Source organism: Triplophysa rosa, linkage group LG1, assembly GCF_024868665.1.
Source record: "Triplophysa rosa linkage group LG1, Trosa_1v2, whole genome shotgun sequence".
In the NCBI taxonomy this organism is placed as follows: domain Eukaryota; kingdom Metazoa; phylum Chordata; class Actinopteri; order Cypriniformes; family Nemacheilidae; genus Triplophysa; species Triplophysa rosa.
The window spans coordinates 34,969,835-34,983,269 of NC_079890.1; the positions used below are offsets into that span (position 1 = coordinate 34,969,835).

Genomic DNA, 13,435 nt, shown 5'->3' on the forward strand with positions numbered 1-13,435 from the left:
CGTTTGCTAATCGAATATTCATTTATTTTATTCTTACAAAATTGACTTAAGTTGTGATTTAAATTCAATATATAATAAAAAAAAACGTAGTAAGTGACCGTATAAGTCAGTTGGTCAGGATACTGGGTACAGCCAAAACAAAATACTGCTACTGTAAATGTTTACGTTCATAATTTATTTGACAAGATGTCCAGCAGAGGGCGTAGTTGCAAGTTTTTATTTTTCCGAAATCAACATCATGCTCTTCTATTTAAAACTTCTCAAAACTTCTCTTCTTCCTAAAATATGTTAGCGACGACATTAATCTGCATAGCAACACTCTACCAACCACCCAGAACAACCTAGCAACAACACAGCAACTAATTAGCAACCACTCGGAACATCAGAGCAACTTTAACCGTTCCACCCTTTCCTTTAGTTATTTTTGAGTGAATGAACGCGAAATCTCGCGCTTCTATTTAGAAACCTCTCGCGCTGTATCGTAATCTCTAGTATATGCGCGTATCTAAAACAATTTGAGGCCTAGTGTGTCCATAGACCATACATAAAATACATAAATATAAAACTATATAAAATAAATTCTCATGTTTATGAGCGTCATCAGCCTTCGGGTGGGATCAAAATCAAGTAGGCGTGGTTTTGTAATACGACAACATTTGCAACCAATCAACACCCAGAAAATGGCACCCTGCGCCGGTCACAGCCAATCAGTAGCTTGGAGGGCGGAGTCTTCACCGCACACTGGTCTTCAGTGCAGAGAATCGCAGCGCTCGCTAGTCAGGAGGAAGTGCACTAGAAGCGTAAACGGTTTTATTTTGATGTACACGAACATTCATCACTTCGGATAAGAAAAAATACACAACAACCGACAGCATCACAGAGGGGTTTTTCTCGGGTGTGTGCATCTCTCCAGAAGCATTTGACAGCATTTGGAGCTGTGGAGAAGCTGCTTCGCCGGAGTAGCGTGGGTTAAGGTGGGCCTTGCCCGGATATCTGTCCGACAAGCGAACCAAAACCGATCCGGTAACGTTAACGATAACCAGCTAGTAGTAGTCGTCCAACGACTACATTTGGAGACCGTTTGGACTTGAGCACACTCTATCCAAATGGGTGAGTTAGAAAAAAGCCAAAGATGGTTTGCACACATTAAGGACATGACAAACTCTTGATTCACTTAAGATGAAGTGCATACAATAAATAGGTTTTAAATGATTCAATGGCACATACATGTGTAAGAAGTGGCTCATTGGCATTGGCAGTTTTCTTCAGGATGGCAGAAGGAGGCTGAACTCGCCGGCTGTGTGTCTTAAACCCAGTAGCATACTCTTCACTATCTAGTACAGGCAGCATCTTCTTTTGGCACCATAGGCGCATTGCGAGTCTTCATATGTGCGTGTTTGTGTGACTCGGAACACGCCAAAGGGATCCAAAATGCGGCTTACTAGGATATGAGACACAGCCGGAGTGCGTTCATGTTCAAGGCGTCACGTTATGTGCTTTGCTCATCTGGAGCGCCCATCCTTTAGGCAGGCTGTGATGTAACGTTGTGGATCATTCACAGATGCACTGTATGGACAGCATCATCACCCAGCATCCATCATTTTCGATCTGAGTCCTATTATATTTTCTAGCCTGGTTAGATTATGCCCATTTTCAGAGCAAGGCTGTTATAAACAGTGTTGGGCAAGTTACTCTGAAAAAGTAATCAATTACTAGTTACTAATTACATATTCAACAGTGTAATTAGATTACTGTACAAATTACTCTCTCCAAACAGTATTTCATGACTTATTACTAATGACTTTATATGTCCTATATCAACCTAGATTAGTTAAGTGATTCAAGGATAGACATGAAACGGCTCTTTTAATTCATTCAAATAAATAATATAAGCTACATAAAGAAGTATTATTAACTGACCAAAGTATTACAATTGTGAGAATTATACATTAAAGCACGTATTATTTTAAATTCCACTATTGCACACACATATATTACACACAGTATTTAGTTTAATTACATCAGAAGTAACTGTAATTAAATTAAAGAATAAATTAGAGTAATCCCTTACTTTACTTTTTCCAAGGGAAAAGTAATTAAATTACAGTAACTAATTACTTAGTAACTAGGTTACTAATAATAACTGGTTATAAAGTAGATAAATAAATGTGTTAGTGGCTCATATGCAGCAGATGATGCTGAGCCAGGACTCTGTGCTACTGCTGGTATGGCAGAAGGCAGCTGAACTCACCAGCTGTGTATTACACCCAGTACACTCACTGACTACCTAGTAGACAGCAATTGTGGACACAAAATATCAAAATAAAGAATGGCACAGTTTTGTGTTTCTCAGACACCCCTAGTTATGCGTGGCAGTGTTGTGTGAACGCGTCGCCTGTGATGTAATAGTTGACACCAAAATGCCGCAAGTGAACTATTTACGAGATTTGTAAATGTTATATGTCTTTCTGTGCTGCACATCTTGTACATATGTGACAATATGATGATGTATATAAAAAGGAAAGAGCATGCAAAAAGAAGTCTCATGTAAGTAGACACACAGTGACCATTCTGATGGAAGGCAGGCTGATATATTTGTGTGCTAGTGGATGTGTTTTAGTGTTATTATTAATGAATCTGAAAGCTCCCCATGTGTCCCTCTTAACTCTTGTAAGTAATCAAATCCATAACAAACTAGATACATGTCTATGTCTGTCAATTTCGTATTGTTGTGCTCAATTTGATGATAAGCATGTATTGTGATGAATAGCATGTATTAGCATCTCTGTAGTGTTATATGACAGTTTTTTATAAATGCATTCTGTATATATATATCATTCATCATGTTTACGTAGGACATAAGAAAGCTTATTTTCGAAATGCTAATGACATTTATTTGTCTTTTTAAAATAAACTTTTTTAATTATTGTGGCCAGAATGGCTTCAAAATAGTTTTGTGATAACCTGCTTTTCAGTCTTCTTTCTAATTTCTATATAGAAAATTTTATTTTTCAGTAAACCTGGTACTTAAATGCAGACTGACAACTTCATTTGATGTCTATCAAGATCGCAACTAGTTTAATTGAATTCCTTTATGAAATGGTTTCAACTTTGGCTTAATTTTGTGTTAATGAATTATAAAACCGTAGCCGTGCACAGTGAAACCTAATAAAACAGTGCATCAGTTAAAGTGACAAACATGCCTTATCCGTAAAAGTTTTTGTGTTGATTTATTAATTTATTTGTTTTCCTGGAAAAAATTAGAAGATGGTTTGCTGGCCCCAGCTGTTTTAAACTGGTCGTCCAGTCTGGTCAAGCTGGTGTAGTTCTTGGGAAATTTGGCCTTTTAACAATGCATTTGTGTTTTACTTTTTAACTAAGCAGGAGGTCGATGAGTGGTTGAGTATTAAATCTGATCAATTGCTGCTGTTGACCTTCCTTTTAAGATGATTTGTAGGCATCTATTAAGCGGTAATGGCACACCATCAAGACTCCACTTACTTCAGCCATCCTCATTGTGACAAGTGGTTACCTTTCATACTAACAGGCTTTTTTGCTTTCATGATATTAGTTTGACCCTTGTACTTCGTAAAAGAGCTTAAAATTGTGACATAACTAGAGCTGTGACAATTCCTACTACTGGTCATTTTACTGTTGTTAGTTACATAATCGGAATAATACGTTTATCTCTAAAATGGCAATGGCAATGCACCCTACGAATCTTTCTCACAATTGTGTGCATTTGTGTAAATAATAAATAATTGAAAGGATAAATGTGTGCATTGTTTGTTTTTCATAAACAGATAACCTAAGTGAAGCACTGAAGAAGCTAAAGCTCTCGTCGGCAGACAGTGCTACAGACAATATCGAAGGCTGCTTGGACTGTCTGCTCAAAGCTTTGGCCCACAATAGTAAGTCAAATTGTCCCTCTTCATTTTCTGATTAAATGAATAATTGAGAACGTAAGATAATGAACTCTTTTTGCCTCTTATATCGTACTGTATATATTAAAAGAGTCATATGACATGATAAAAAACTTATTAACTTGTGTTTTGGGTGCAATACAATGTGTGTATATGTTTTAAGGAGGAAAAAAAAGATACATTTTTTTACATACCTTACATGTTCTAGCTCCTCTATAGACGCCTTTACTGTTAGCAAACATTGTGACGCGTTTTTGTGGGCGGAGCTTAGCTGGAGGCAGAAAGATCCCACTGACCGCATTTCTAATGCTACGTAGCATGTTTTGTTTGCTTGCTTTTTGACAATGACTAGAAAAAATCTGATTAAGTTTTAACATTTAAGGTCACTCACTGTCTAGGACCGCGATTGTTTTTGAAAAAGTTAACTTTAGAAACCAAGCGTGTGTAGTAAATATAACCTGAGAGAGTATAAATCTAAAGATGCCTGCGTGTACTAACAGTGGCAAACGTTAGCAAATGCATTTACTTGAACACAAACCTGATACATAACATGAGCATTCTCACTGTTCCCTCTCCCTTTATATTAATGCACTTGTGACAACTAAAGAAAAAGAGATGACAAACGGTTTCCTTTATGTTTAGTTTCTGGCCGATAGTTGCTAGTTGTATAACTAGCAAAGTTAGCGAGCATACCCTATGAGTTCAAAAGCTAATGCTAATTTACTTGAAAAATAACATTGTTCCCCAGTTTCTGATTTGGGAATACGTGAGATATTTTTAGACACATACCCAAATCATAATCCACACCAACAAAAGACAGTAGCTTTTTAGTGTTATGAAGTGAAACGAGAGCATTTTTGATGATCGTTTCAGTTCAGTCCGCTAGTTTTATTGTGTTTAACTACAGCTGTCGTCCGTGTTTTTGTTTGGCAGTGGCAGCAGGTATGTGTTAAAATATCAAATCGGAGACTGTATTCTGTCGATTGTGGCACTAAACAACACAACAAGATGATATTTTAAACTCCTTATGTAGCCCAATCTGTGCTGGTTTGTATTGGCCACCTCCAGTTTTCCCTTTGTTTTGCCTCCAGCTAGAGAGTAAGCGTGACGTCGGCGAGAAAGGGGTCTATGCCCTGCCTTTCCAAACGCGTCGATTTTTACAAAACTTTTCGCTCTGGAAAGCGCAGTGTGTTCTGATTGGCCAGTTGAGCAGTGCGTTATGATTGGCTGAGTACCTCAAGCGTGTGGCGGAAATGTTACGCCCCTTACCATAACCGCAAACTTCCAGGACGAGGCCGATTGTCAGTTCATCTCACCTCACTCTGAGACGTTTCGCGTCATAACAGTTGCAAAAACTGTATGCCGATAACCGCAGTGTCAGATTAAATTATGAAGCGCAGCGGAGGCCGAAGCCCAGAGCGTGCAACTCTCATGCCGGTGTTGTGCCGAAAACAGACTCCCTGGCAAATTATGACTCCCCCATTCCCCACTAACATTAGGTGTTAGGATTAGGTGTGGGGGGGGTTAGGATTAGCCAATCCCCAGCCATCCCCAGTAAAATCAATGAGGGGAGTCGTAAACTGGCGGGGAGTCCAAATTCGGCACAACACATCATTGATTTTGATGGGGATTAGCTAATCCTAACCCCTCACCCACACCTAATCCTAACACCTAATGTTAGTGGGGAATGGGGGAGTCATAATTTGGCAGCAGTCATTTTTCGGCACAACACCGGAACGATCTTCAGTTCGCCTTGCCACCCACTCGGAGTGGATTCGCTTTGGACCAGTTATTATAAATAGATAAAATACAAGTGCTGTGTCTGAAACCGCTCACTCCTTCACTATTCCCTATATTGCGAATGACATTTGAGTCCACTATATGGGGAAGAAGTGAATGAAAATAAGTGAACGATTTCGGACACTGATGTAATATAACCTGCGTATGACAGTACTGTCGCGGACATTCGACATAACGGTTATATTACACCTGAGTTGCTTCATGGATTGCTTAATAAAATGGTAAAGTTTATTTTCACCTTATTTGTCACGTTTTCGTATTAGTTTTTAATAAAGAGAACAAAACAACTGTTTGCCTCGTTTATTTAATTTAACGCTTATTACGTTTAATAAAATTATTTAATATATTTAAAATAAAGCACCACTGTCTATAACATTAATTTAATCTGTTTATTCTCAAAAACACAAAAATAACTGTCAACAAGAACAAACACAAGTGCATAAACGTGCATTCGTGGCATTAACGGTCACTCTCATTCACAATTTACTATAGACCTTTTCATCGGCTGCGCGCGCCTGGACTGCAGTTAACTTCCGGTCTGTGTTTGTTTATCCGTCTGGCTAGTGTCTAATAATATAACTATTTATATTTTATTTAATTTGTTATTATTAATTTATATTATTATTTTAATGTATAATAATTGTATTAAATATACCATTTGTTGAATTTTGTTAATTAAGGGGCATTGACATCTAGCGGTTGAGTTTGGTATCGCAGTCTAAATTCTAAATATTGGAGAGACAAGTTTAACCTGTACGTAGGCACTGATAAAAACATAATTTAGTCACGAGAAATTAATTTATTGGCACTTACATTAAAAACGGAGATCCGCGTTAAACTTTTCTTCCATTTATTTATTTGAACTACTTTTGAAATTTGACCGTTACTCAGCTCCTGTGGCACCATGGGATAGAGTAGACCACCCCGGTATTTCTCGCCCACTGTTTTGCATACTGAGGTGTTTGACATACTATGCGTGACTCATACTTTTTTCGCCTACTATATAGTATGGAAGTAGGCGATTTCCGACGCAGGGTCGGTTTTCTTTTGCTTGCTATCAGAAATAATCTACAGGCACTCTATTATTTGCGGATGTGTACCAGAAGTTAAGGGCAGTCCACGAACGCCCGCATGCGCAGTAACGTTTGTTTATGTTGATGCTTTAAAACCGTCTATACTGTAGTTTTTATTTCAGGATGCTCTCCCTCTCCGTTTTAAAATAGAAAAGAGGTACAACCTAACACATCACAGGGCTTTCTTACATCCGATTGGTCAAACCACTGACCAGTTAATTTTCGAAAATAATAAATTCGAAATCTGTCGTGTCGTATGAATAACAGATATTCTCCATTCTGTGTACAGATGTTGAGACTAGTGGAAAGATCCAGGAGATGGGTGTTCTTTCAGTAATGCCCAGTCTGCTGTCTGCACAGAACTCCTCTACAGCTAAAGTAGCCAACATTATTGCAGAAATGGCCAAAAATGGTACGTACTTTTACCTAGCTACCGTACATATTTCTCACAGATACTGTCTCGCAGATCTTATTTCATCATTTTCTTGCAATGTTATACTGTATATGCTTAAACCTTTTGTTGCCTTCGTTTTAGTCGAACTCACATTATGAAATGTTGGCCACGGTAAGAATATATAACTGCCACATTTTGATGAACAGTATGCTAATCTTATATGAAATGTATAATACAGGCTTTATTTGATATAAGAATAGCATTCTTGGTAATAGAAACCTTACATTTGTAAATCTTTTATTCTTCCTCATGGTGCTGTATATTTGTTTCTGCTGTGGGCGCTGTTTTTTTCTCCTCTGATTTTACTGACGCTGCAGTTAAAGCTGTGGCCATTCATGCGTATCATTATTACTGCTATTGACGGCATGAAGCAGATGATAGCCTCACACATACAGCAGAATCAGACAACCTCAGAGCAGAGGAAAAACGGTATAAAATAAATTGTTATTTTATAACCAGACACAGAGTGGAAGTTAACTTGTGTCTGGTGAAACAGTCTTTAGTATAATATTATCAAAATTCTAACTTGACTGCATTATTATTACAAATGTGATTTAAATGTTAAGGCATATATTTTACATTTTGTTTCTGTGATTCTAATATTTGCAATTTTCAAACTGTTATACGTAAGTGATTGATTTTGAAGCATTTGTAATCTCCATTCATAGACAAGACATTAAAGGGATACTTCACCCAAAAATGAAAATTCTGTCATCATTTACTCACCTTCGAGTTGTTCCAAATCAGTATAAATTTCTTTGTTCTGATGACAGATTTTGCCCCCCATTGACTACCATAGTAGGAAAAAGTACAGTAATTTTTAAAGTAAATTAAATAAAGTAATTTTTCCTACTATGGGAGTCAATGGGGGGCCAAATCTGCCTGGTTATAAGCATTCTTCCAAATATCTTTCTCTGTGTTCATCAGAACAAAGACATTTATACAGATTTGTTTAACTCGAAGGTGAGTAAATGATGACAGAATTTTCATTTTTGGGTGAAGTATCCCTTTAATAACAGTTTGGCTGGTTCAAGTTGACGCGGTTATAAACAATATATTTATCCAGCTTGCTTTATGGATGTCATTCTGACTAGAAACTCTCTGAGCCATTTATTTATCCGTGGATGGATAGGTTGTATTTTTATTTATTATGTAATTACCTTTACTCTGCATTCTCTAATCTATTTTCTTTATATTTATAGACTAAATAGAATATTCTATTTTTATTATTATAATATATTATAATAATAGTCTCAGTACCTTTATTTACCTTCATGTTACAATCCCTAACTGTTTTTGTCAAAAATAAACAAAAATGAGTTATTTAGCAAGTATATAAAAAACCAAACTTTATTGTCTGGTACGATTTGCTATTTTAAAATGGCGTTATAGAGGCAAAAATGAACAGATTGAAGCTTTAGATCTAAATTCTATAGAAAATAGATTTTTATTTATATGTAGTTGAAATGAAGTAAATTGAAATGAACAAATTACTTTGTATTAGTCTACGGCATCATATCGTCAAAGAAAATAAGCTGAGACTAAAACAGCAAATACTACCTTCGCCTAGATTTCTGTTCTCAACGTCACCACGATTCTACATCCACATTTGTAATTACAGCTCGATCACATAAAAATACAATTGTGCATAGTCAGTGTTCTACCTCACGCTTTTAGTCTGATTGTACAAGCTGCACTTTAGAAGGATAGAGCTGCCGTTTGGAAGTGTATGGACAGCGGCGGAGATAAAAAGGTTACAGTAATGAATGGGCTTTTAGCAGTTTGCTAGTTGGCTAATGACAGTGGCCTGCTGGTGTGCCAGATCTCTGGCAGCTCCTGCTGGCATCCCGCTGTCAGCATTCCTCTCCAAACATCTGTGTTTCTTCCGAGCAGTCTGTGTTAGGACAGATACCTGAGGAGTTTAAGGACATACAGTACCGTTCAAAAGTTTAGGGTCACTTGAGGATGAACTGTTATACGTAAATAAAATTGTGCTGATAAATTCATTAGTTTCATCACAAAATTGTAAAGTTGTATTTAAAATTTTTTTTTAGAAACGCACGACTGAATAATGAAGAAAAAGCAGCCAATAAGAGCACAGAATTGATGGGAATTTCAGTACTATTTAAAAAAGCTTCTCCGGGTGAGATGCTTCGTAAAATGACAACAGAAGATATTTTGCGAATTATACTTTGATGGAATTTTCTATTGCTATTTGTATGACACAAAAAAACTATTGATAATATAGAAGTTCTTCCATAAGTTTATTATTGTTTTGAAATATAGAACAAACATATTGACTCTTAAAGGTACAGTTCATCCAAAAATGAACATTCTGTCATCATTTACTCAAATTGTTCCAAATCTGTATATTTTTTTTGTTGCACTGAACACAAAAGAAGATATTGTTGGAACAATGTTGTAACCGAACAATTCTGGGGCACCATTGACTTCTATAGTAGGAAACGAAACTGCTATGGTAGTCAATAGTGCCCCAGAATGGCTTGGTTTTCCACATTCTTCAAAACCTCTTCTCTTGTGTTTAAAGGCAGGGTAACCGATTTCCGAATTACGCTTTAGACGATTGAGTCGGGCCGAGTACCAAAACAACCTTGTAGCCAATCAGCAGTAAGGTGCACAATGCACAGTACGGACATTAGCCGAGCCGAGCGCTGACGAAAGCGAAAGATGGGGGTAGGGGTGTGTTTGTTTCTGTGATTTGAACATCAACAATGGCTAAAAGAAATCGGACACCCCGCCTTTAACAGAACAAAGAAATTTATACAGATTTGAAACAACTTGGTGGTGAGTAAATGATGACAGAATTTATGTTTTTCTATGAACTATCCCTTGATTTACTATAATAATCATATCATGCTCCTGCCATATGGTTATGTTTGTACTTTGCTATATGCTATTGAAATACCACAAATTCATTCACAATGGAGTTTACCTGGTCAACTTCAATACGTTAAAGAATCAACCGGATTGTCTTTTTAGTTTTGTTATGTCTACTCATCTGAACGTGCTTCTCCGCAGAATTCATGAGAAGCCCGTGTGTCGAAGCCGGGCTCATTCCTCCGCTGGTTCAGCTGCTAAACTGTAAGGACCAGGAAATATTGCTCCAGACGGGCCGAGCCCTTGGGAACATCTGCTACGACAGCCGTAAGTGCCCATTATTGCTTTGTCAGCCATTCCAAGCCCGGGTCCATCTTCACAGAGATATTTAAACATCTTTTGGGTGATTTGAAGGGGAGCTGACATGTGACTGACATGACATTGATAGCTAGTTTTAATTGCCTGGCAAAACTCTTGCTGACTCTGTGGCCTGTGATATAAGAGCAGTAACTTATCTGTAGGAGGAATGCAGGAAACTTTTTGGTGGTATTGTGTCTTTAGTCTATATAGGGAGCACATGCATGTTTGAGCAGTTTTAAACATTTTATGATATGTAGCAGAATTGAGGGAAACGGGCAGAAGTTGTTTTCTGGATAAGAAACGGTCCGAATGCCGTTCCCAAGAGTTTAACGGAGTCCAATGATTAAAGGAAGATGAGGAATCAGCCGTTTTTTCAGCCGTGTTGGGTAAGTTACTCTGAAAAAGTAATTAATTACTAGTTACTAATTACATATTCGATAATGTAATTAGATTACTGTACAAATTACTCTCTTCAAAAAGTATTTAATTACTAATTACTTTCTATATTCTACATCAACCTTGATGAGTTAAGTGATTCAAGGATAGACATGAAACGCCTCTTTTAATTCATTCAAATAAATAATATTAAAGTACATAAAGTAGTATTATTAATTACAAATGTGAGAATTATACATTAAAGCACAGATTTTAAAGTTAGACTTTGAATTTTGATGTCAATTCCACTATTGCACACACATATATTACACAAAGTATTTAGTTTAATTACATCAGAAGTAACTGTAATTAAATTACAGAAAAAATAAGAGTAATCCCTTACTTTACTTTTTCAAGGGAAAAGTAATTAAATTACAGTAACTAATTACTTAGTAACTAGTTACACCCAACACTGGCGATGGGTAATGGATGGGTGGGGCTAAGACTTTATTCACACTGCAAATCAATCAAATTTGGGTTTCAGATATTTAGGGCCGTCCTTTGGCTAACAATGAATTTGGTTTGTCCAGACCGTTGCATCTCAGTTGGGCCATGAAAAGAGATCTTGCATTCATGTACAGATCCAGTGCTCCGTTTCATCCATATCTTCTGTGTAAACTTAGGCGGTCATGCGAAAAACATTTTTATGCATGCTTTTGGCACATGGACACAGATGGGTTTCAAGATGATTGACAGGGCAGCTGAATGTGATCCCATATGAAACGGAGAGTCGGAGATGACAGGTGTGTTCAAACAGTCACACATTTCACTAAACAACTTTGTAAACCCCGCAATGAAGTCAGGAATCAGTTGGTGTTAAAAAAGCAAAAATTATTAAGAACTATAATGAAGATGTAATGTAATAACATGATAATACAGTATACCATGATAAAAGGACCAGCAATGATCGTAATATGAAAATTTGATACCGCCACACGATTACTGGACATCATCTAAACCAAACCAAAGTATTTATTTGCAGATCATTCACTATTGTATGTAGGTGCTTAATTTGACTGTTTTCTCTGGTTTGCTCTGATAAAGTGTTTAAAGCATCACAGAAAACAGAACGAAGTCTGATCTAAAGCAATCTCTCTGTTTAGTGAACTAGAGTGGGTGGTTGTCCTACTATGCGTGGGCATGCATCAGCGTAAACAAACCTTGACGAATGTTCATACCAATTAAACTGACTCACAAATACTGTCAAGTGTTTACAGAGCTTACTGGAAACCCTGCCATACAGATTTACATATAAATCTGTGGTATGAAGCATCTGGGATGAATTGGTTTGATGTGAAAGGCCCTTGAAATGCATTGCTGCATTTCTTTTTGAAATAGCCAAAAGTGTTTAGTTTACCTCATAGCTGGGAAACTAATGAAAAGTGCGGAGTGATGTCATAAAAAAATCATTCATCCATACTGTCGGAAGTAAGAGACTGTAAGTGTTAAAGATATACAGCTACGGAAAAAATGAAGAGACCATTTCAAAATGATTAACTATTTATAGCAATGTGTTTAGCAGTGGTGTAGTCCTAACAAAAAAAGTGGTGTACCTACTATACGACCATAACCCCGACCTCAAATGGCTAAAAGACAGGGGTCAGTTTGTTTGTTTGATTGAATTTTTCAGCAAATTCTTCACTTATGCTTTGAATATGAAGTTATAGAATTGGAAAAAAATAAGTTGGTGGAAAATGTTGGAAAAAAAACTGGTCTATGCCAGTACTGTTGACCACAATACAATATTTTTTACAAAGCATCACATCTTTTTAACACATCACATAGATTATGTAAAAACATGCAAGATTTGACAGAATACAGCTGTAACTTTGTCATCACTGCGATCTCGGTGTCAATACTTGTTAACAATTTAAGGGGAAGATGTTAATGTGTGATGAAGTTAACGTTGCGGTAAAAAACAGACTACATTATTTTGAATGTAGAATAAACGTAACGTGGAGGTTTAAAACGACTGTAAAGGGAATGAGGTTACAGAGAAAATATAAGGATTCGGACTTGTGCGATTTTAAACATTAGGCCTATAGGGCTATGGAAGTGTTTGTTTCATTTAATCCCGTGTCAGTTAAAGAAAGCTAGTATTAAAAGTTGTGACAGATATCAAAGATTTGCGATGCATGGCAATATCATAAAGAGATAAAGCAGCACAAGAGAACCCTTGAATTCAGTGTCGATCTCTCTCGAGCCGGAGGCCCGAAACAGATGAGAGGAGCCACTGCCGGCGAGCACCCTTTAAACCAGCTTTGACTAAAAGTGAGCAGATTTATCAATATTACCTGACGGCTTCAGCGGGACTCTTTCAGTCACTGACACTGAAGATGATGCGCTTGATGTGGTTGTCGGAAGCGGGGCCGCAAGAAATATTGTGCATTTTCTTAAGAAATGCACCAATTGTATGAACGAATTGTGAACGCGATACAGTTAAAGGGAAAGCAACCACAAACGCAGCTTGGAGACGTTAAGCAGGAGAACAAGTGGGTATACGCTAATATAGATCTTTAGAAGTCGTTATACGCAAACAGCGCATATGGCGT

The 13,435-nt window shown here is 37.1% G+C and overlaps 1 protein-coding gene across 2 annotated transcripts in view; it reads left to right on the forward strand.

Moving 5' to 3' along the window:
• Window positions 1-754: 754 nt before the first annotated feature.
• Window positions 755-13,435, forward strand: part of rap1gds1 (RAP1, GTP-GDP dissociation stimulator 1) — a 32,824-nt gene continuing 20,143 nt past the window's right edge. For both annotated transcript variants that reach the window (XM_057341704.1, XM_057341714.1), the window contains exons 1-4: window positions 755-1,110; window positions 3,804-3,911; window positions 7,086-7,208; window positions 10,290-10,415. In XM_057341704.1, the coding sequence (XP_057197687.1) occupies window positions 1,107-1,110; window positions 3,804-3,911; window positions 7,086-7,208; window positions 10,290-10,415 (361 nt within the window). In that variant the 5' untranslated portion in view covers window positions 755-1,106. The remainder of the gene's footprint in view (window positions 1,111-3,803; window positions 3,912-7,085; window positions 7,209-10,289; window positions 10,416-13,435) is intronic.